The sequence below is a fragment of the Salminus brasiliensis genome, chromosome 1 (genome assembly GCF_030463535.1).
Source record: "Salminus brasiliensis chromosome 1, fSalBra1.hap2, whole genome shotgun sequence".
Lineage (NCBI taxonomy): Eukaryota > Metazoa > Chordata > Actinopteri > Characiformes > Bryconidae > Salminus > Salminus brasiliensis.
The window spans coordinates 46,647,995-46,670,521 of record NC_132878.1 but is presented as its reverse complement, the minus strand read 5'-3'; the positions used below and the strand labels follow the sequence as shown (position 1 = coordinate 46,670,521).

General features: G+C 37.9%; 1 protein-coding gene across 2 annotated transcripts; it reads right to left on the bottom strand.

Annotated features, from left to right (window-relative positions):
* Positions 1–326: 326 nt before the first annotated feature.
* znf512 (zinc finger protein 512) lies at positions 327–22,060 on the bottom strand. Of its 2 annotated transcripts, XM_072679882.1 has the most exons (16): positions 21,902–22,060; positions 21,185–21,687; positions 20,580–20,635; positions 20,414–20,463; positions 19,992–20,170; positions 16,165–16,248; positions 15,943–16,056; positions 15,642–15,766; positions 13,688–13,774; positions 13,432–13,530; positions 13,018–13,185; positions 6,240–6,434; positions 5,697–5,798; positions 5,544–5,606; positions 2,919–3,017; positions 327–2,257 (listed from the first exon to the last, which is right to left on the bottom strand). In XM_072679882.1, exons 2-16 carry the CDS (start codon positions 21,240–21,242, stop codon positions 1,835–1,837), a joined length of 1,902 nt encoding a protein of 633 aa, XP_072535983.1. In that variant the 5' UTR covers positions 21,243–21,687; positions 21,902–22,060; the 3' UTR covers positions 327–1,834. The 2 variants fall into 2 exon arrangements, with proteins under 2 accessions (XP_072535983.1, XP_072535975.1); XM_072679874.1 differs by having other exon boundaries at positions 21,185–22,060.
* Between the last annotated feature and the right edge of the window lie 467 nt (positions 22,061–22,527).

Below are 22,527 nucleotides of genomic sequence, written 5' to 3'. Positions count from 1 at the left end.
TTAGTTACACCTTCATATTGCTTGTTACAAATCTCACCAAAGTTGCAACGTATATGATATTTTGCCTTTGCGCAAGGACTATTACTGCCCATCCAGCCCCTAACACCTTTAAAATGTATTATTATAAATACACTTGTGTTTAAATGCAGATACATTTTGACTTTCACATGTATTTTTGGCTTCATACATTCAGATTTGGAACAGGTCAATCTTTCTATTAAGTACATTTCATTTGTACATTTCACAGCCCTGGAGCTAAGACATGTACAGTATAATCTATTCTATATATGACAATCACAAGCCAGAAAATGAGAGACACACGTTAGTACATAAACAAATGTATTTACTTGACATACAGAAAAGTATTGCAAAAAGTTGGGCTAAACATTTTATAAGTAATGGGGCAACATTATGAAGAACACAAACTCTGCTACCACCATATCAAAGCTGAGAAATACATGAAGTTTCTTTTCCTATAATTATATTTGCTCTGGATTTGAAGGTCAAGGAAGAAAAAAGACCACATCAAGGCAGCCTAAATCTACAGATTAATTTTGGAGGTTTGATCATGGTGGATTCTCCCATGCAATTACAACAGTCACAGGAATTGCATGTTCCACTTAATTTTTCCTATCTATACACAGTTAAAAGGAATATATACATCTACTTTTAATCTTTTAAAATGTGTCTGACAAAATAATTCTAAAAGTATACACAGACAACATTTTACAGTTAATGTGTAATTTTAGAATTTGCAGTAAAAACATGTTCTTTTGGACATTTAATCTATACTAAAGACATAGATATTAATGCATATAAGTAACTATCCCCACAGTACGGACTGATGGTTTTTAGGTTTCTATATTAGACTACTGTGACAAGTCTTTTTTTCATTCAACTTGAGAAAGTGACTTTACAGCATACTTCAAAGCTACTGCAGCAAAAAACTCTACAGACACAAAAACTGATAAATCACATGAATGTCTGCACTGCTCTTTTACACACTCTTTTCAACAAAATCACAAAGCACTGTATATACATGGACAATGTTACATGCAACAAGACAATAAGGCATGAAATCGAAGTGGTTTACACAGCAGCAGCAAACTATAAAGCTCTGGGTCCACTCTGAAGCTGCCGGAACAGAGCAAAGTCTGCAAAGAATAAGCAAAACACTCTGAACTGAATTGTTCTTGAAAAATATAAATGCTTACTTATTTTGTGAATAAACCTGCAAAACTGTGTTGCTTTGTTTTGGACACTGACATTAGTAGTTTCTCAACATATACCTCTATTCAAATTAAATAAATAATAAATCATGAACGTGTACACTTGCACTGCATGTGAATACTTGTGTGTTTGTGTACTAATAGGGCAAATAAAAATCTTGATAGAAAGTGTACTAATGTTTAATGTGTTCAATTACCACACACAGGTTCTGTTTAATAATTCAAACAAATTATAAATAACAAAAAATAAACCCACTAAGTGAAATCGGCCACAAATTATATCTGCCACCACCCAGGTTGGCTATAAAGAGATTTGAAATATGTCATAGTGCATCCTAGCAGAAACAACATAATTACCTAAACGCAATTTGCTAATTACATGGCTCAGTCTCAGTGAGTACCATAAACTGTCCAACAAAAAGTTGAGACGAGCATTTTGTAATACGGTTCTCATTCTCAAATAATTTCATATGTAAAATCACCCTTGTAATACAACAGGCACTGTAGACCTCAAGGTCACACATACAACACTGTACAGGCTTTACATAAAAGTACTGATGAGAACTTGTCTTAAGGAGAAAAGGGTTCAGAAGGTGGCTCCAAGTTTACTCTGGTTGAGCCAGAGGCTTTTTCAGGGTCCAGACATCATGGTTGGAAGACTCGACTTCCTCTGCTTCTGACTCGCTGCTGGAACTCCCGCCACTACTGCTATGGCCTTCACTGGCACAGTACTCAAAGCAGTGTTTATCCTGGCTGCTCCTCTTGCCTTTTCTGCTCGGTCTGTCCTCCTTCTTCCCTTCTGACATTTCTTGTTGTGCTATCTCGCTGGACATGGCCTCTGCTGGAGCCTGTGTGTCCTGCCAGGAGCAGGGGCCTTGGGGGAACCGAAGGGCTGTATTTGGCATGGGAATGCAAGAGACTTCCCTGCTGTGGAACTTGGCCTTAGGCTTTAGCCGCCGGTCAGAGATGGAGGCCTTGACCTTGCCCTTGCCCTTGCCCTTGGCCTTAGAAGTGACCACAAACCAGTCCTGAACATAAGAAAACTTATTAAATGCCAGTGTCCTCAACATTGGTCAAACTGGCAGTATTTATTCTACCCAGGCAGGAGCATGTTTTAAGACTGAGACCAACTAGTTAAACTGGGAAAAAACCTGCAGCTTGTTATACTTACCTTGTAGGCTTTATTTCATCTGAATGCATATATGGCAAAGGTGAATGGGATTTGGGAATATGTACTTTTTTCTCTTAAATACCACTGGATCCTTCTAATTAAGTCATTAGGAAAAACTAAACAAAGTCATTGTCAACAACTAAACAAAGCCAACAATGGCAATAACAACAACTAAATTGAAGCACAAAAGTCTGTTGACAACTTGAAATTTTTCACTATTATATAAACTCAGATACTTAAAATTCACTGCCAAAGAAATGTATGCTGTTTGTTTAATGCACAGCAGTGCTAGCCCACATGCAGCAAAATCTGCATTTTGATGACCCAGTGGCATTTAGGAAAACAATGCACAAGCTTTTGCTTACTATAACAGCGAGATTATAGAGACTATAACAGCTTAATTTTAGAAAATCCCATTTATGTACCCAGTTCTCATCATGGACAAATGTCGACTACAGAGAGTTTAAAATGAACAATAAAGTTGTCCTGAAATCCTCCAGTAGTAGCTTATCTTTTACCTGGGAATGAACAGAGTTGATGTGGTATTTTACGCCACTCTCTGAGTTGAACTCTTTCTTACAGATCAGGCATTTATACTTTCCAGTGTGAAAGTCCCCCTGCAGAGAAAAACACATTTACCCCAGGTGTAAAACATGAAAATCTAAAAACAAGCATCAAACAATCAAGGGGAAATGGAGATCATACATTTACTGCGTTTATGATAAAATATTTATAATTTGAGACAATGTAGGACCGTGAGACATGTACAACCATGCTCATTATTGAGGGATCTGTGTACTTCCATCCATGTCATAGTACTGTGTCATGAGTTGTGATCACAGAAGGTCATCCCTAGGTCTAAGGTTAACATTCTTAAATGTATGTGTATTCCATTAAATAGAGCACAAACTCAAACCGAGCAAACATTTTAGCTTCTTGCCTTCGTCAATGCTCATAAAGCAACTCTCTCAATCTTACCAAAAAAACTGCCCTTACCTGTGTAGGTTCTGCCAGGGACGTCTTAAAGTGATGGTACAACAGCAAGAGGATATACTCATTACGAAGGCAAAAACATCACAAAATCTTTTTAAATATATTGATCAAAGACAGCCTCTTTGATAGAAAACAACTAAAATTAAGATCCTTATTTATACCCTTCATTCAATAACAAAAGTTTATCTATTTAACTATAAGTTTAACTATTTGTCCTGACCCCCCAGACCAAAAACTTTTTTTTAATATTAATATTACATTAAACACTTTTTATTTAAATGTAATTGATATATCATATTTTAAATCGTTTTTTTTTAATATACTATATTTTAAATTGTTATATTATAAATATATTTTTTGATGCACTTGATTTTTGTCTTTGTAACGGAGTATATTTTCTTGCTGTTGTATGGTCACTTTAAAAAGTCCCTAACTACGAAAAGGCCTACACACACCCTTAAATGTTTATAATTTTCTGATTCTGTTGTATTCTGATGATACGACAGATTCTTTTTTGAAAAAACTTTGTTTTGGACAACAGAACAGAAAGTCTCAGAAAAAAGTGTTTAAGTCACACACACACACACACACACACACGTGTCATATATATATATATATATATATATATATATATACATATATATATATATATATATATATATATATATATATATATATATATATATATATATATATATATGTAATTGACATCATAGGTAGACCTCAACTATGGGAGACAAAATGAGAAAAAAAATTCTGAAAATCACATTGTCTGATTTTTAAAGAATTTATTTGCAAATAATGGTGGAAAATAAGTATTTGGTCACCTACAAACAAGCAAGATTTCTGGCTGTCACAGACCTGTAACTTCTCCTTTAAGAGGCTTCTCTGTCCTCCACCCATTACCTGTATTAATGGCACCTGTTTGAACTTGTTAACAGTATAAAAGACACCTGCCCACAACCTCAAACACTCACACTCCAAACTCCACTATGGTGAAGACCAAGGAGCTGTCGAAGGACACCAGAAACAAAATTGTAGACCTACACCAGGCTGGGAAGACTAAATCTGCAATAGGCAAGCAGCTTGGTCTGAAGAAATCTACTGTGGGAGCAATAATCAGAAAATGGGAGACCTACAAGACCACTGCTAATCTCCCTCGATCAGGGGCTCCACACCTCTGTCATTGCCAACAAAGGATATATAACAAAGTATTGAGATGAACTTTTGTTATTGACCAAATACTTATTTTCCACCATTATTTGCAAATAAATTCTTTAAAAAACAGACAATTTGATTGTCTTTTTTTTTTCTCATTTTGTCTCTCATAGTTGAGGTCAATTACAGGCCTCTCTCATCTTTTTAAGTGGGAGAACTTGCACAATTGGTGACTGACTAAATACTTTTTCCCCCACTGTGTGTATGTATATATATATATATATATATATATATGGTCACCATAAATAAAATAATAAATAATAAATAAAAATGCTATTAAAAGTAACCAATGAAAGTCAGACATTGCTTTTTAACCATGCTTCAACAGAATTATTTAAAAAAAATAAACTTATGAAACTCGACAGAAATTATGGTACCCTTAACTTCATATTTTGTTGCACAACCTTTTGAGGCAATCACTGTAATCAAACGATTCCTGTTTCAGGAATCAACTGCTTCAGCTGCTTCAGTCAATGATACTTCTGCACCTCTCAGCATTTTGGCCACTCCTCATGAGCAAACTGCTTCAGTTGTCTCAGGTTTGAAGGGTGCCTTTTTCCAGACGGCATGTTTCAGCTCCTTCCAAAGATGCTTAATAGGATTTAGGTCAGAGCTCATAGAAGGTCACAAAGTCCAATGTTTTCCTCTGTGATGCTAAGTAGTGGACACACCTTGATTTACCTTTGTCCATTTGGTCACATTATTTTCAGGGGTACCATCATTTTTGTCCAGGTCTGTTTAATGAGTTTACTTTTTAAAATAATTCTGTTGAAGCATGGTTCAAAATCAATGTCGGATTTTCCTTTGTTCATTTTCATAGACTTTTTATTTATTATTACTTTTGTCAGATTCAAATTATTTCTGTGACCATTGTGTATTTAACAAATTAAAACATGCTTGACTATTGTGAAGAAAGACAAGCCACTCCTTACCAGTGTACAAAGTCCAAGGTGAGCCTTCAGACCTGACACACTTGTGTAGTAGCAACCACAGCCCTGAGCACAACAATAAACCAAATGTAGTTTATTACAAATCAATACAAATGATTCTTGTACATGCTATGGGCAGAAATAGACAGTTCAGACCTTGTTGGGACATTGCACTTTTCTTTGCAGTTTCACTTCATTCTTCCACTTTCTCAAGACCTCCTGGCTGAATGAGGGTAATCCAGGACGGGAATATCGAAGCTAAAACATGAATAATGTAAAAACAATAAAATAAAATAAAAGTTAGTAGTGAACTACAGTTGCTCTACCCAACAAACCAGAGCACAACAAATCCAGAAAGTTTTTACAGTTAAATCCTCAGAAGGCATTCAGAATGTTAATCTGGTAACACACATTTTTGTGCCAGGTTGTGATTTGCCTTTGAGCAACACTTATTTCCAAGTTGAATCATCTACATTTTCCATCCTACTATAATGATAATGCTTTAGAAATGGAAGCTTTAACCTGAGTTTATTTTACAAAGCAGAATTTCATGGTTAAACTACATCACTTAAGTCCAGAGTCTAACCTGTCCAATAGGCAAAGAACTGAGGGACTATTCTACTGGACAGTCTGCATATTTGGGTATAAGTTATAAAAAAAAATTGCAAGAACAAATATTGAACAGTAAAATTGGAGTACCTTTCTGTCATCAGGGACCAGGTCTCGCTGCACCTTCCTCTTCGGCCATTCCTTAAGCAGCTCCTCATTGGCTATCTCGCGCAAGTGGAAGATGGCCACCTGAGCTGACAAGCGTTTGACCCTGCCACTGGATGCATGTTCTGTGTTGGGCTCTATTTGGGCTCTAAAATCCTCGGCCGCAGACTCCTGGGATGCCTGCAGGAAATGTGCTCAAAAGAGGTTTAGGTTTCTCAAGCTGCCACCTGCATTAACTGGGTTTACTCTTTAGATTTTTTTAATTACTTTTATATATGAACACATACATTCATACATACATACATACATACATTCAATGAGCAAAAAGTCTTTAAACCGATTTTACACACTGGATTTACTATAATATACAGAGATTTTCACGGTATGATAACCATCTTCGAAAATATCACGATATTCAGAATTTTACATATTATTATAAAGTTACACTAACCCTTAAAGAAATGACAAGAAATGGTTTTTGGTTTAACAAACTATTTATTGTAGTTGAAACTTGTATAAACTATGTATAAATTGTCTCCTTTAAAAACAATAAGCTGTACATCTTCTGTTCATGTAGAAATTGCAATATTAGGGAATATAAGGGGAAAAAATGACTGTCTCTTTAGAAAGAAAAAATACATTGTCTTTGTAATCATAAATGTGAGAAAGGCACAGGAGCATTCTGCAAGTTCTGCAAGCCAGGTTATAATTTATATATATATACACATACACACACACACACACACACACACACACACACCGCTCAAAAAAATAAACTCCAAGTAAATCAAACTGTCCACTTAGGTAGCAACACTGATTGACAATCAATTTCACATGCTGTTGTGCAAATGGAATTCCCTTTACCCGCTCAAGGGCCCAATAGTGGCAGCTTGCCGAGCCCGGGAATCGAACCCACAACCCTGTTATCGATAGCCTGGCGCTCTAACCGCTGAGCCACCACTGCCCCACCACTGTGCATGTGTCTGCACAAACGGTTAAAAACCGACTCCATGAGGATGGTATGAGGGCCCGACATCCACAGATGGAGGTTGTGCTCACAGCCCAACACCGTGCAGGACGCTTGGCATTTGCCAGAGAACACCAGGATTGGCAAATTCAGCACTGGCGCCCTGTGCTCCTCACAGATAAAAGCAGGTTCACACTGAGCCGCCGTGGAGAGCGATCTGCTGCCTGCAACATCCTTCAGCATGACCGGTTTGGCAGTGGGTCAGTAATGGTGTGGGGTGGCATTTCTTTGGAGGGCCGCACAGCCCTCCATGTGCTCGCCAGAGGTAGCCTGACTGCCATTAGGTAGCGAGATGAGATCCTCAGACCCCTTGTGAAACCATATGCAGGTGCGGTTGGCCCTGGGTTCCTCCTAATGCAGGACAATGCTTGACCTTATGTGGTTGGAGTGTGTCAGCAGTTCCTGCAAGATGAAGGCATTGAAGCTATGGACTGGCCCACCCAGACCTGAATCCGATTGAGCACATCTGGGACATCATGTCTCGCTCCATCCACCAACGTCACGTTGCACCACAGACTGTCCAGGAGTTGGCGGATGCTTTACTCCAGGTCTGTGAGGAGATCCCTCAGGAGACCATCTGCCACCTCATCAGGAGCATGCCCAGGCGTTGTAGGGGGGTCATACAGGCACGTGGAGGCCACACACAATACTGAGCCTCATTTTGACATTACATCAAAGTTGGATCAGCCTGTAGTGTGTTTTTCCACACACTAACTCCAAATCCAGGCCTCCATTGGTTATGAGAGATTATGAGAGACAAAATGAGAAAAATCCAGGAAACGCATTGTAGGATTTCTAAAGAATTTATTTGTAAATTATGGTGGAAAATAAGGATTTGGTCAATAACAAAAGTTCAACTTAATACTTTGTAACATAACCTTGGTTGGTTTTCTTTTAGGTCAAACATTTCCTGTAAGTCTTCACCAGGTTTGCACACAATGTAGCTGGTATTTTGGCCCATTCCTCAAGACCCAGCCATGTTCAGCCATGTTCATCTTCAATGCTCTCACTGATGGAAGAAAGTTTTGGCTCAAAATCTCACAATACAAGGCCCCATTTATTCTTCCCTTAACATGGATCAGTTGTACTGTCCCCTTTGCAGAAAAACAGAGCCAAAGCATGATGTTTCCAACCCATGCTTCTCAGTAGTGTTCTTGGGATGCAACTCAGCATTCTTCTTCCTCTGGGATTTTTGTTCACCGTTCTCATGATCATTTTGACCCCACGGGATGAGATCTTGCATGGGGCCCCAGATCAAGGGAGATGATTAATGGTTTTGTATATCTTCCATTTTCTTACAATTGCTCACACAGTTGATTTATTCACACCAACCTGTTTGCCTATTGTAGATTCACTCTTCCCAGCCTGGTGCAGGTCTACAATTTTCTTCCTGGTGTCCAGCTTTTTGACCTTGGCCATGGTTAAGTTTGAAGTCTGACTGTTTGAGGCTGTGGACAGGTGTCTTTTATAATGAGATAATGAGGTCAAGCATGTGCCATTAATACAGGTAACGAGTGGAGGACAGAAGAGTTTCTTAAAGAAGTTGTTACAGGTCTATAAAAGCCAGAAACATGTTTGTTTGTGGGTGACCAAATACTTAATTTACACCATAATTTCCAAATAAATTCTCTAAAAATACTACAATGTGATTTTTTGTCTCATTTTGATTCTCATAGTTGAAGTGTACCTGTGATAAAAAATTACAGGCCTCTCTCATCTTTCTAAGTAGGAGAACTTGCACAATCAGTGGCAGACTAAATACTTTTTTGCCACACTGTGTATATATCATTTATTTATCTATAATACCACACTTTACATGTACTCTTAGAAATAAAGATCCTGCATTTAAAATGTACGTTACAATTATTTACATATTACCATAAAAAATATTTATTTATATAATATGAGAAACTGAGCCTGGGTCAGCGTCTGATCAACTACTGTTAGTCGGCAGAGTATTGTAAAAGGTTGCTGACAATCCAGAGCTGGGATCAGGCTGCAGACAGTCTGCGAACTGCTTTGTGGTGTCACCCAGGTTTAACCATATTGAGACAGAGTATGTGCCCTGACTTAAACCCAACCATAGCATCAGCACATTTTAATCATTTAAATTCTCACATTCAAACAGTAACAGCACCACCTCAGACCTAAAGTTTGGTCGACTTAATATAAGATCACTAACCTCGAAAGCAATCATTGTCAATGAAATTATAAGTGATCAGAAATAAGATGTTTTCTGACTCACTGAAACCTCGATTAGACCTAATCAATATTAAGCACTAAATGAAGCCATCCCTGCAGGTTATAATTATCTACATAGCCCTAGATTATCAGGCAAAGGAGGTGAAGTATGCATAATTTACCAGAATACACTAGACATTATTCAAAGACACTATAATTTTCACCTCTCTGTGAATTCTCTGCATCAATATATCCAATCCGGTCACAAATAAGAATGCATTCACACAAACAATTAATATTTATAGCCCCCCAGGGCCTTACTCCGAATTCTTCTGATTTTGTCGCAGACTTGGCAGTGTGCACCAACAAAGTTATAATAGTAGGAGACTATAATATTAATTTTGAAAAAGCCAATGATTCATTAACAAAAGTGTTTGCTTTAATCTTATTTTTATATGATACATTTTGTTATCGGGATAACAATAAGCTTATAGAGCATACTGTTCATGCTTAATAAACACTGATCAGCTACAGGTTTCATTACTAACAGATTAGACTGATTTAATTAGATGAACAGCAGCAGATGTTGAGTATAAATCACTGTATTCAGTACAGGAGAGAAGTTGAATAGTAGTTTAAGAATCTGTCTCTACTGATGTATTTAGTCTGTCAGCTTTGTTGTAGAACAAAGGTTGATAGCCTTCTACCCAATTCCACAGTCAGAACTAGAAAAAAAAAATCCTCAGTATATTGTACATCCTGTACACTTGACCCCAATTCCCTTAAAAATACTAAATGAAATACTCTCAATTATAATCAGACCTCTTTGAACAATAGTAAATTCATCCATTAGCTTAGGGCATATACCCATAACCCATAACTAAATTAGCCATCATAAAACCTTTAATCAAGATACCAAATCTTTATCCCAGTGCATTGTCTCATTACAGACTCATCTCTCAGACCAACTTAAGCCTTTGACACTATAGATCACATTATTCTCTTAGGTTAGTAGATTAGTAGGTTAGTAACTAAAGGTCAGATAACATGGTTGGAATTACAGGAACAGCCCCATCATGGTTCAAATCATATCTAACCGAGGGTTATCCTCAAATTACACAAAAGTGAGATACACAGAAGTGAGAGTTCTGCAAGGCTCTATTTTAGGACCACTATTATTTACATTATACATGTTACCACTGGGCACAGTTATAAGCAGACATAATGTTAACTTCCATTGTTATGCAGATGACACGCAGCTCTGCATAATCAGCCAGACCTGGCGATAAATCTAGATTAAAGAAAATTGAGGACTGTGTAAAGTCAAATTTATTTGTGAAGCGCCTTTTACAAGTGTTGTTGTCACAAAGCAGCTTTACACAATCAGTAATTAGTAAGACAGGGAAATAATAAGAAAAAAAACCCATAAAAAGACATGAAAAACCTAAGACCCCAAGTGAGCAAGCCAACGCTAAGCCAAGCTAAACTAAACAGATAAGTTTTCAGCCTAGTTTTAAAGATTGAGACTGTGTCAAAGTCCCAAACATTATTTGGAAGGTTATTCCATAGTGGGGGGGCTTTATTAAAACATTCTGGATGTCACATAACTTCCTTCTTCCTAACAGTAACAAAATTGAGGTTCTCCGTTTAGGTGCAAAAGAGACTAGAAATAAACCATCAATGTCAGACTTGGCTGATTTTTCCATTATTCCTGGTCCAGCAGCTAAAAATCTTGTTGTCATATTCGATTCAGATCTATCATTTGAGCAACATTTAGCTAATATTACTAGGAAAGCTTTTATACATCTTAAGAACATAGCCAGTTTAGCTTTTGGTAATTAAGATTTCCCCTGTGTTTCAGGGTGCTCCCGTGTCTGTGCTACCTTTCAGGCTCTATCCTTTTAATTAGGCTGTTATAGACCTGCCGGAGTCATCAACCACACTATGATTCTACTCAACACTCTCTGCTGTCTACAAAATCCATTCAGAACTAACTCTTTACCTTCTCCAAGTAAATGGTTGCCCACTCATTCAGCCCGATCAGTCCCTCCACGGTTACCTGCCTAATGACTATGTTAAAACCTATATGGATTCTTTAACTGTCTGCCGCTACTACTATTACCACTATTAACTATCGTTACTTTCATTACTCTTGCCATCACTCCTATGACTATATTAAGTTACACTACACAGTAATTATAATATTATGATTAAGAATATGTTGCACACCTGAGCAGTACAACAGTTTAGGTGGTTTGGTGACTTTTATCAATAATTTATACATAGTTCTGACCAGAAGAGGATGGGTCCCCCATGCGAGTCTTAATTTCTTTCAAGGTTTCTTCTTCCACCTCTAAGGGAGTTTTTCCTTGCCACTGTCGCATATGGCTTGCTCACTGGGGGTCTTAGGTTTTCATGTGTTCTTATGTTGTTGATTTCTTGTCTTTTTACTAATTACTGATTGTGTAAAGCTGCTTTATGACAACAGTTGTAAAAAAGCGCTATACAAATAAATTTGATTTGATACTTAGACTTTAATTAACTTTGATACTACACATATATTAACGGTGTCTTTCACATTGAGTCCGTAAAAATCCAAACCGGTGTGAAAGGGATTTAACACGGACACGCGCATCCAGCACAGCACATGCTTCACAGCCACTCTCACAAGATTTCCAGCACTGGTGTGCCTATAACATTCAGATGACTCCGGAATGGTGTTCTCACAGATAGGAGAACAAGTTTGAGGAATTCCGTCCTTTAGCTGCCACTTTATGTCCACATTGTTTGCAAATGGGATCCTCATGTTCGTTTTGCAAGGTATCAGAAGTAGTCCCACACTGCTGATTTTAGTTTAAATTTTAAGGGAATGGAGGGAATGCTTGAGCGTGGCGCCAGTGGCTGAGAAGCGGCTGAGTCGGAGCGGAGCCATCTTGGAGATGGTGGAAAATCATGAACACAAAACATATGCAGATTGGTAACGCTTTGTTACTTATGTGCATAAACAGCTTTACACACTAATTCCTAAAATGTGTAATTCTGTCACCAAACTGAAAGCAAATAGAGTTGGACTCGATACAGCTGATACGAGCTAGCAAGAAAATATTAAATGTTAAACAGTTCTTCAACAGCAAAAGAAGGCCTACCAAAGTGCGTGAGGCATACGTGTCCTATTCATCAATAACAAATATTTGTATAAATGTGTGGTGACTTGCGTATTCAGTCAGAATCTGTACATTTAGGTCACCTAATGCTACATTTATTTTTAGGTTCTGAATAGAAATGTAAGATCACGTCTTTAACAGTTCCTCTATGATGTCCATGTGGTTATCCAGATAGTGGATTCAAGATAAAAAAAATAATAATAATAATTAAAAAAAAAAAACACTCTACACTCTAGTCCTAAAGCAAAAAATGTTGAGACTACAGTGTTTAAATGTGCTGTTAAATGCTGGTTTAAAACTAGAAAATAATGTATTTTGTACTGCTGCCAGTAAAAACTAGTGTTCAAAACATTTGCAGGTAAATCTGTATGAACTGGACAAGGGGGCTCACCGGTCCATGCTCAGACTTAAGATGGTACTCCAAGCCTGCTCTGGAGCGATAAGGCTTCCCACAGTGCTTGCAGTTCATTAGCAGCTTTTCTAGCTCGGACTCCTCTTTACCACATTTCTTCATGTGGTATACATAACCCATTATACTGGTGAAGCTGCCAGTGCATCCCTGCAAGAAGCAAAAAACACACATTTGCACAAATAAGGATTTACTATGTGTTGTTTTAATACAGTATAGCCCTAAAACTATGCTCTAACCATGATGTCTTAAAGCCAAACAGGTTTGCTGAAAAAAAGTTAGTAAACAAGTTTAGCAACCAATCCCCTATGGTTGGTATGTGCTGTGGCATTTAAACAATAACAGATGTTCTTTACCTTTTAATGTATTCATATTCTTCTGACACAAAACCTATACCTCTTTTGAGCATTTTAATTTCCCCATCCTCTTCAACACTTTTCTTAATTTCTCTTTCACTGCCTGGTCATCCAGTCCAGTCCCATCATCTGGTGTGGGCTAAAACACATTAGAAGTAAAACAATTATTAGCTTATTTCTATTATAATCATTATTATTATCATCATCCTGTCCACAAATATAAATTGCACACGAAACGGAAATGTAATTTACACACCTCAAGCACAAAACAAACTAAATTCAACTGAAAAACACACCAGTTTATTGTGGTCAGCCATTAGGTGGTACTTCATCCCTGTTGAGGTCTTCAGTTGTTTTCCACAATGTTGACATGTAAAGTAATGCTTAAATAATAAAGAACCAAATCAGTTACAGAAACAAAATGTTCTTAATAACTAAAAAAATGCCTGTACACTTCTTTCAGGAAATGCACCACTTCTCCCAGATAAATCACACATTCAACCAGTTTAGAAGTTGCAAAACGTTACCACACAGAGAGCATGTAGAAAATAAAGAAGAGGAAAGAAATGTCCAAGACATGAGATATTGTAGAAAAGTATGGACAATATCAAGTCCAGCTCAAGAGATCTTAATGTCGGCGGATGCCTTGACCGTGTGCATGGAATTATGAAATCAGAATCATGAATGTAGGGCCCATGGACCGAAAGATGATCAGATCAGAGGACATGGGTCTTTCAGCACGACAAAGCATACTTCAAAAAGCACCCAGAAATGGTTAAGGACAAAGCTCTGAAGAATTCTGAAGTGGCCAGCAAGAGTACTAGTGACGTGATGATACCAGAAAAAATCTAATGAAACTAATATATTTCAACATGAACTCTTTTATTAGATTTTTTTAGTAACAAGAGTGGAATGGAGTATTTAATTTATATAAGTGTTATTTAACTCTTAGGACCCTAGGCAATTTTGGGGGATATTTTGATAGTCTGACGTACCTTTATTTGACAATAAATTTATAGGAGAAAGTCACACATGCCAGATGTTATTTTCATGAGCTCCTATGCAACTCAAATATGCCTTCATTTAAAATGTATTAACAGAATTTAGATTCTTGCATGAATTCGACCACATTTTGATCAAAAAGTTACTTCACAGCAAACGTGTAATCCAATTGTCAAAGACATGATTAAAATATAGTTTGATGTGAAAAAAAATAAATAAATAATACACTCTATTTCAGTATAGTCCAATATGTGGTAATCATTTTTTTGTCCCAAGAAGGACCGATGCTACATTTAAAATGTGGCCATCTAAAGGGCTGGGGAAAATTCAAGACCTTTATCCACTAAATTCCAATAAAATTATGTCCTTTGAAGAACTGAGACATACTTCTAGATCTAGAATCTAGATAGAAAGCATCTCTTTAAATTCCTTTAGCTTAGAAGCTTTGTAAAGATTGTGATGAAATGTACACTCAGGCGATAAACACGCCTCAGATTAACACAACATAGCTGGCTAATGTAAATAATGTGAAATAATAATTTATATAACCCCTGTGAAATATAATGTGTAATTTGATGACTGAATGCCAAACATATTGTAAAATGTGGTCCCATTCGGAAAAGGTATGTCCGAGGTATTGCCCAAGGAATTAGGAATTATTATCCAACATTTTTTTGATAATTATTTACCCAGACACTCAATATGTTGCTATAAGACCAATATTGAGATAATTTGGAGGACTAGTTCAAAATGTGGAAAAATGGTATGTATTAGTAAATTACTTGCATTGGCAAAGTTATCAGGCCTACTATGATGAATTAGATGATGCCAACATCATGTTTATTACCTGAAAGTATAAGACAATTACACATTTTAGATTTTTTAAATGTGAGAAGCTCCCCCCAGTGGCCAGTACCTGTCATGTTTCAATACATAGTATAGTGTCTATACCTGGAGATACACATCAAGTTTTGTGGTGAATGGAGGCAGAGCTACATGGTTCTTGAGGCATGGGTAGTAGTCATGGGGAAAACAAAAATTGGTCTGGACACAGTTTTAGCAGAGGAAAAGAACAAGAAGAAGAAACAACAACAACAAAAATAGGGTTTCTAATAAACATGAAAAACCAAGCATTTGTTATTGCAAGAATATTTTGGGAGAAGCTTGCATTTTCTGAAGTGCAGGGGTGCCAATATGTTTGCCCATGACTATACATGGTTTGGAATAAGCACTACTGAGTGCATGTACCAGTTTGCAGGTTGCAAGGTGTTTCTTCAAGCCCTCCACTGTTTTCCTTCCTACACTTTTACATTTGGGGCAACTGGCCCTGCCCTTTGCTAAGATTTGCAGCTGCCACCTTTCCTCTTGACTTCCTGTTAAAATACATGAAAATAACACGTCATTACAGCTTTTTAAGCCTTTAATTAAATTACACCATCATATTGGGTTTAAGTGTAGTTTCCTCTTAAAAATACATGCTGACAACTAAAATAAATAAATAAATAAACTCATTCACAACAATATTAGACTGCATGATCGTTTTCTTTACCTGGAGGATAAATGGGTACCTCTTTCTTCAGGTAGGGAAAAGAACTTTGGGGAACAACACTGCTAGTTGACGGAGTCCTTTGAGTATACTGTGCAACAGGGACTATGACAGGAACTGTAGGAGAGACAATTTACTTTAAACTAACCTGAATTAAGATTCAGAAATGGTAGACAGAATGAAATTCTAAATATATATAAGTACTGAGCAAGTGTTCAAGAATACCTGTCTGTTTCACTTCCTCAATATACTTTTTTAGAGAAGTCTGGCCTACTTCTTCTATTTTCCGTTTCTTTTTCACCTCAAACTCTGGATACAACAAGAAAGATTAATTGTACATTGTAATTGTGTTTCACCTGCTTTAAAGTCATAATTAACACATTACTGGCAGCTTTTGTGGTGATACCATAAGGAGCTACAAAAAACTATTCTCTTCTAAAAAAACTGGAACTGCAACGCCTATATAACGCAATAATTTGTTTTTGCTATACACTGAAGACATCTGGGTTCGAAATTTAAAGCTGCATATGAATTTCAGCTATAAGGCTCTATTTATATTTAGTTTCACTACTGTATTGTTTGTTTAGTATGTACAGTACAGAGTGTGGTGTGGTAAGTGTGGGGTGTACAGTGTGTGTACGTGGTTGACATGGTGCCGCTAGGTGGTCGCTATGGCATCCTAAAAGGTTGCTATGTTGTTGCTAAGTAGTAGACATTTGAGCGTAGAGGAATAATAAGTGTGTAGAATGTTGTGTGTGGTGTGTATGAGCATGTATTACAAGTGTATGTGGTGTGTATGAACATGCATTTACATGTATGTGGCATGTATAAGCATGGCTGCTATGAAGTTGCAACATGGTTGCTGTATTGTCCCAGATTGCTAGGTGTTTGCTTAGTGGTCTATGTGGTGTTGGTAACCTGTTGCTTGGTGGCTATGGTGTCCAAGGTGGTTGCTTGGTGGTTGCTATGGTATCCTTGGAGGTTGGTAAGGTAAGTTAAGTGCTTGCTAAGTGATTGGCAATGTGGTGATAGATGATTGGTTTCTGAGGTGGTTGCAATGGTATCCAGTGTGTGTGTTTAGTGAGTGGATGGGGTGGCATGTGTCTACAAACTTTTGGCTAAAATGTAGGGTGCAAAACCTGGATGAAAAGAAAATCCAATACACAGAGCTATGTCCACAAACTTTTGGTCAAAAGCTTATACAGTTTGTTTGGTCAGAATCATGAAGCAGTGTGAGCGTGTGGTGTGGAGTGTGTTGTGTTTGTATTTTAAATTGTGTAGATTAATAACAACAATAAGAAGAAGAAAATTTATGGCTGCAGGAAGGGAAAGTTTGGGGATAAGTGAAGCTATAGATTATGACCCAGAAGTACACAATTGACACCCATTCTACCAAATCCATTCAGCAACTTTAACTTGCACCCATTGCTGACACAGGGGTTGGGTTCTCCTTTGGGTAGACTTGGCTGCATAGAAATGCAGGGGGAAGGGTTTTGTAGCTGACTATGATGGGTCATTTAACAATGCTGATATTCACTGTATTAATGGAAATGTGAGATTGAGTGCACATTTTTGAGAAATGTAGATGTACTGGAAATGCCACATGTAAGTAAATGGTTAAAAGGACTTAAAGTGAAAATATGGAATTTGCCAAACTACATGTTGACAAGCCCCAAAGCTTCTGGGAGAATGTCCTATTGACAGATGAGATAAAAATGGAACCTTTTGCCAAGGCACATCAGCTCTATGTTCACAGATGGAAAATGAAGCATATCAAGAAAAGAACACTGTCCCTAGTGTCGGAAGGCTTGGTCTCAGTCGCAGGTCATGGGTCTTGCAACAGGATAATGACCCCAAACACACAGCTAAAAACACCCAAGAATTGCTAAGAGGAAAACATTCGACTATTTTGAAGTGGCCTTCTATGAGCCCTGACCTAAATCCTATTGAGCATCTTTGGAAGAAGCTGAAACATGCCATCTGGAAAAAGGCACCCTTTAAACCCGAGACAACCGGAGCAGTTTGCTCATGAGGAGTGGGCCAAAATACCTGATGAGAGGTGCAGAAGTCTTTTTGACAGTTACAGGAATTGTTTGATTGCAGTGATTGCCTCAAAAGGTTGTGCAACAAAATACAAAGTTAAGGGTACCATCATTTCTGTCGAGGCCTGTTTCATGAGTTTATTTTTATAAATAATTTTGTTGAAGCTTGGTTAAAAAGCAATGTCTGTCTTTTATTGGTTAATTTTCATAACATTGTATTTATTATTACTTTTGTCAGATTGACAGATTATTTCTGTGTTATTTCTTATTTCTTTCATTAACCGAGGGGCACCAACAATTTTGTCCACGTGTGTACTGATCCAGGACAGACCATAGTTGCACAATACAAATTTTCATGTCAATCTGACAATTTTTGGTTGAATAACAGTGGTTATATTAGCGCCACCTTCTGATGCAGTTCCACCACATTTTCACAATCATCTGTGGCATTTCTAGGGTACATGCCTGAGAAGTTTCGGGACAATCGGCCTAAGCATTTCTAAAGTAATGCTGTATATGCATGATTTCTGCAATATGAGTTCCACCCATTTAGAGCTCATATTCGTGTTTCTGGGTGGTGCCTGGATGATGCACAATGTTAAAATCATAAAAAACATTTTGTGAACAATTATTAAGTACAGGTTCTTAGGCATCCATTGATACCACATTTGTGTATGTTGGGTGAAGATTCAAACACTCAAAATGTGTGATTTTTGCATATTATGCAAATTAGCTCAGATTTTAAATGGGTGAAGCTAAATGGTTCTTAAAGCTTTTTGTGGGGCATGAAACAAAAAATCAATAAAAAAGGAATTTTGTCTCTACATCATAAAGGGGATATAGACCTTGAAGTTTGACGCTTCACTATAGCACCACCATCAGGCCAATCATGCTGAGCTTGAGCACCGAGTAGAGGAAACAATTTCAGTGGTTGGACTGCTAATTATGGGGCTGCGCCCCTCTAAATTCTGTGTGCGCCCCAGTACAACAAGCAGTCTAAAAAGGCCCCTGTCTGTAGAATTGGATTGAATGGGAAATCTCAATTGAATGAATTCAAGAGGTGTGTCTCAATAATTTGCTGATATATGTTGTCCAGGTGTGCCCTGTTAGATTGACTGTTTGACCAAGTAATAGCTCTGAATGTCCACTATTTGTTTGAGCCTAGGGTTTCACAAGATGTAAATCACTCACCAGCAATGTCAAAACTAAAAGGTTTTAAATGTTTTAAGACTGATGAGACTAAGATTCACCTCTACCAAAGTGGTGGAAAGACAAAGTGAAAAAAAGAAAGCTTTGCTCATTATACATACAAGCTCATCAAGGACTATCTACCAGATTAGAGAGAAATGCATCCAGTCTAATCAGAAAAAAAAACTTAATCAAAGTGCCAATACAAAAAAGTTCATCGGGGGAAAAAGGTGGCTGATTTTTGACTGGTCAATTTAATCCAACCCAAGAATGGATTTCATCTCCTGAAGAGGAGACTGAATCTCCACAAAACAAATAACTGGAAAATCCTGAGAAATCATCACAAAACAAGAATTCAACAGTTTGGTGTAATCTGTGGGTCACTAGCTTGAAAGTTATTGTATCACATCTTGATGTAAATTGTCAATTGGTATTGTAAATCTGACTATGGCAAAAAATAAATAAATATGACAAGACTCAAGCAACAGCAAGCAAACGTATCAGTGAATACACATCTGTATACAAGTAGGGCAGCATACATCTCTTGTGTTATGCAACTTTGGAGAAAAATAAAAGGGGGCTCCCAACAACTTCTCCAAAGTAACAAGCATTGCATTACCCAAATCCTGTTATAAGTGCATAGTTACCACTAGCATGGATTACTTTGTGATTGAATATTTTTATTTTATTAATATTATTTCTTCCATCTCCTGTACTGATTAACATGATCAGGGATATTTCCTACAATAAGGTAAATTGTGCCTTCTGGAATTTTTACTCATTTCAAAAGTCATGCTATATAAGTGGAATTCTGGCGCTCACCTGTCTCTCTCAAAATCTCCATACTGGAGCCAACTTTTCCCTCTATTACGCATGCGGTGGCAGAACCTGTTGCTATGGCTTGGGCTTCAGAAACATTGATCAAGTTGCTATTGGCCGCTGAGGAGCTAGAAGATCCACCTTCAGTAGGACTGATGGAGACTGGCTGCAGATCATAATACCTGATAGAGAACACCACATGAGTACACATAAAGGCATTAAATATAGGCAATCCAATCCTGTGGTAATTTCTTTTTATATTCACACACAAAACCTATTCTGAGGGTGTGTCAGTCTTACTACAGACTACTAGACTTTTAAAAGCACAGAATTTGAAAGAAATCTGCCCTTGGTCTATTAACACTAAGGTACCTTCATTATGATCTTTTGTCAAAAGTCCCAAAAATGTCAAGCATCCCACTCACTTTTTTCTGCCATATGTTCTCTTAATCTTTTGCGAGTTTGTCTCCTCATTCTGTGGAACAAAAATACAGAATTACGCAACATAGGTTTCAATAAATTAGACACATTACACTGTTGAAGTGCATGATAATTATTTGGCCATGATTAGGGATAGAGGTCTGACCTTACCATGGACATAACTCTCCTGTCTGCTGCAACTTCTCTCTCCGTTATTTGTGAGACTTCTGATGAGATTAATAAAGGGGTCATTTAAAAACATTTTTTTTTCTAATTTTAAGGCTTTCTTTATGTTTAATACTGAATAAGTGATGACTTACACAGATCAACCATAACATTAAAATCACCTGCCTAATGTAGGTCCTCCTCAAACCACCAAAACAGCTCAAACCAATTGAGGCATAGACCTCTCAAGGCATCGCCACCTTTACCTTTTCAACAATTTGTGCTACAGTAGATCTGTGAACTTTGGGCCACTGCAAAACAGGAACACCCCACAAGACCTGCTGTTTTGGAGATGTTCTGACCCATCCAGCTATCACAAGTGGGCCCTTGTCAAAGTGGTTCAGATTCTTAGGCTTATCCATCAACTTCAAGAACTGACTGTTCATGTGTTGCCTAATGTGTAAATCTCGACCTTTGATAGCTGCCATTGTAATAAGAGAAAAACTCACCTGTCAGTGGTTTTAATGTTATAGCTGATCAGTGTAGGCCTAGGTTTACTGGTAACAGTGAGGATGAAATGCAAGGTTGAAAATGCTGCCATATTCTGTTACCTGGTGTCTGGGCCTTCATTTGTGGCCTTGAGGTTTTTCTCTTGCTGGCCACATACATGGCAGATATATTACCTTGGACGCGATGCCTAATCTAATGTTTCACACTTCAACACCGGGATAGACAGAACATCTGTTTAATGATGCAATACAACAATTGCTTACTACACAGGAAAGTGTCAGAGGCAAGTCCCAATGCTTAACTACTTCAGAATCATTGCTGTCCTTGCAGTGCAGTGAGGTGGAGCAGAGGCTTTCTGTATTACGCTACAGTCCACCAGTTCACATTTCAATCTATTCTAGGAACACATTCAGTTACGGTATCTACAGTGGCGGAGACATGAGATTATTGTGTAAATGTAAAGTTAGAGTTCAGAATTTTATCCAGAGGTAACAAAGCCCCAAAATCAAAAGTCGAGTTCAGTGCAGCACCGACGTTGTGTTGCAACGAGAAGCTCTGCCACCATCATTCTCAGCCTCCCAGACCAAAGGGACGTCTGATAGTACTACAGCAAACAAAACAAAAGTGTTGACGTGAAAGATAAGTATTTCGAACCAAGTAATCATATACTTTCACACTGGATTAAAACGTCGTTGAGACTAGGGTACTATTTACTGTTTTTGACGATTAGCTCATTGCTACTTCATGACATGTCTACCGACCACTCTCGTTCGACTAGCTCTGCTCTCTCGCTCTCGCTCTCTCTTAGCTCTTCTTACCGAGTTGTAACAAACGGACAAAGGGACCGAGCAGCCATGACTGAACCTGGTTAATTCCTCTTCAAGCAAATGTAACGGAAACATACAGAAGAGTAGCCACCGCGTTTTCCGTCTGCCGAGGCAAATTTTCACCTCACGGCTATAGCCGCCCCCTTTTCGTCGGTTTAGCAAATGAACAACGCGCTCGTTTCTTTCTCTCTAAAGGGGGCGGGCGTGCCCCATGCTGATGCGAGATCAGATATCAGCGAGCTCCGGTGCTGTCAGCTATACGCGTTTTAAGCCCACGGCTGATGCGAGATCAGCTACTCACACGTCCAGTTCTGTGTGTTTTACGCTCACGGCTGATTCTGTATCAGTTAATACTGACACGCTTAGGCTCTGAATTTTAGGCCACAACTGATTTTAGGATCACAGCACTGCGAGAATCGGGGCGGGCATAAACAAGGGCGAAGCCAACCTCTCAGTCACGCCCCACTCAGCCCTTCACGTTCAAACGTGAGCAGTATGATGTCAAGTATGATGAAAAGCAGAAGTGCGTATTGACTTTAAACATACAGATCTGATCAATTTAAGAATACGCACTGACCTTGATGCCCCCTTTTCTTTCGTTCCGTCTTAATGGTGCC

Excerpts from the sequence above, each read along its gene's own strand:
- znf512 (XM_072679874.1), bottom strand. The coding sequence starts at position 21,242 with ATGTATGTGGCCAGCAAGAGAAAAACCTCAAGGCCACAAATGAAGGCC. Across the intron at positions 15,767-15,942 it reads GGTACCCATTTATCCTCCAG|GAAGTCAAGAGGAAAGGTGG; the intron begins GTAAAGAAAACG and ends GTATTTTAACAG. Across the intron at positions 2,258-2,918 it reads TCAACTCTGTTCATTCCCAG|GACTGGTTTGTGGTCACTTC; the intron begins GTAAAAGATAAG and ends TCTTATGTTCAG.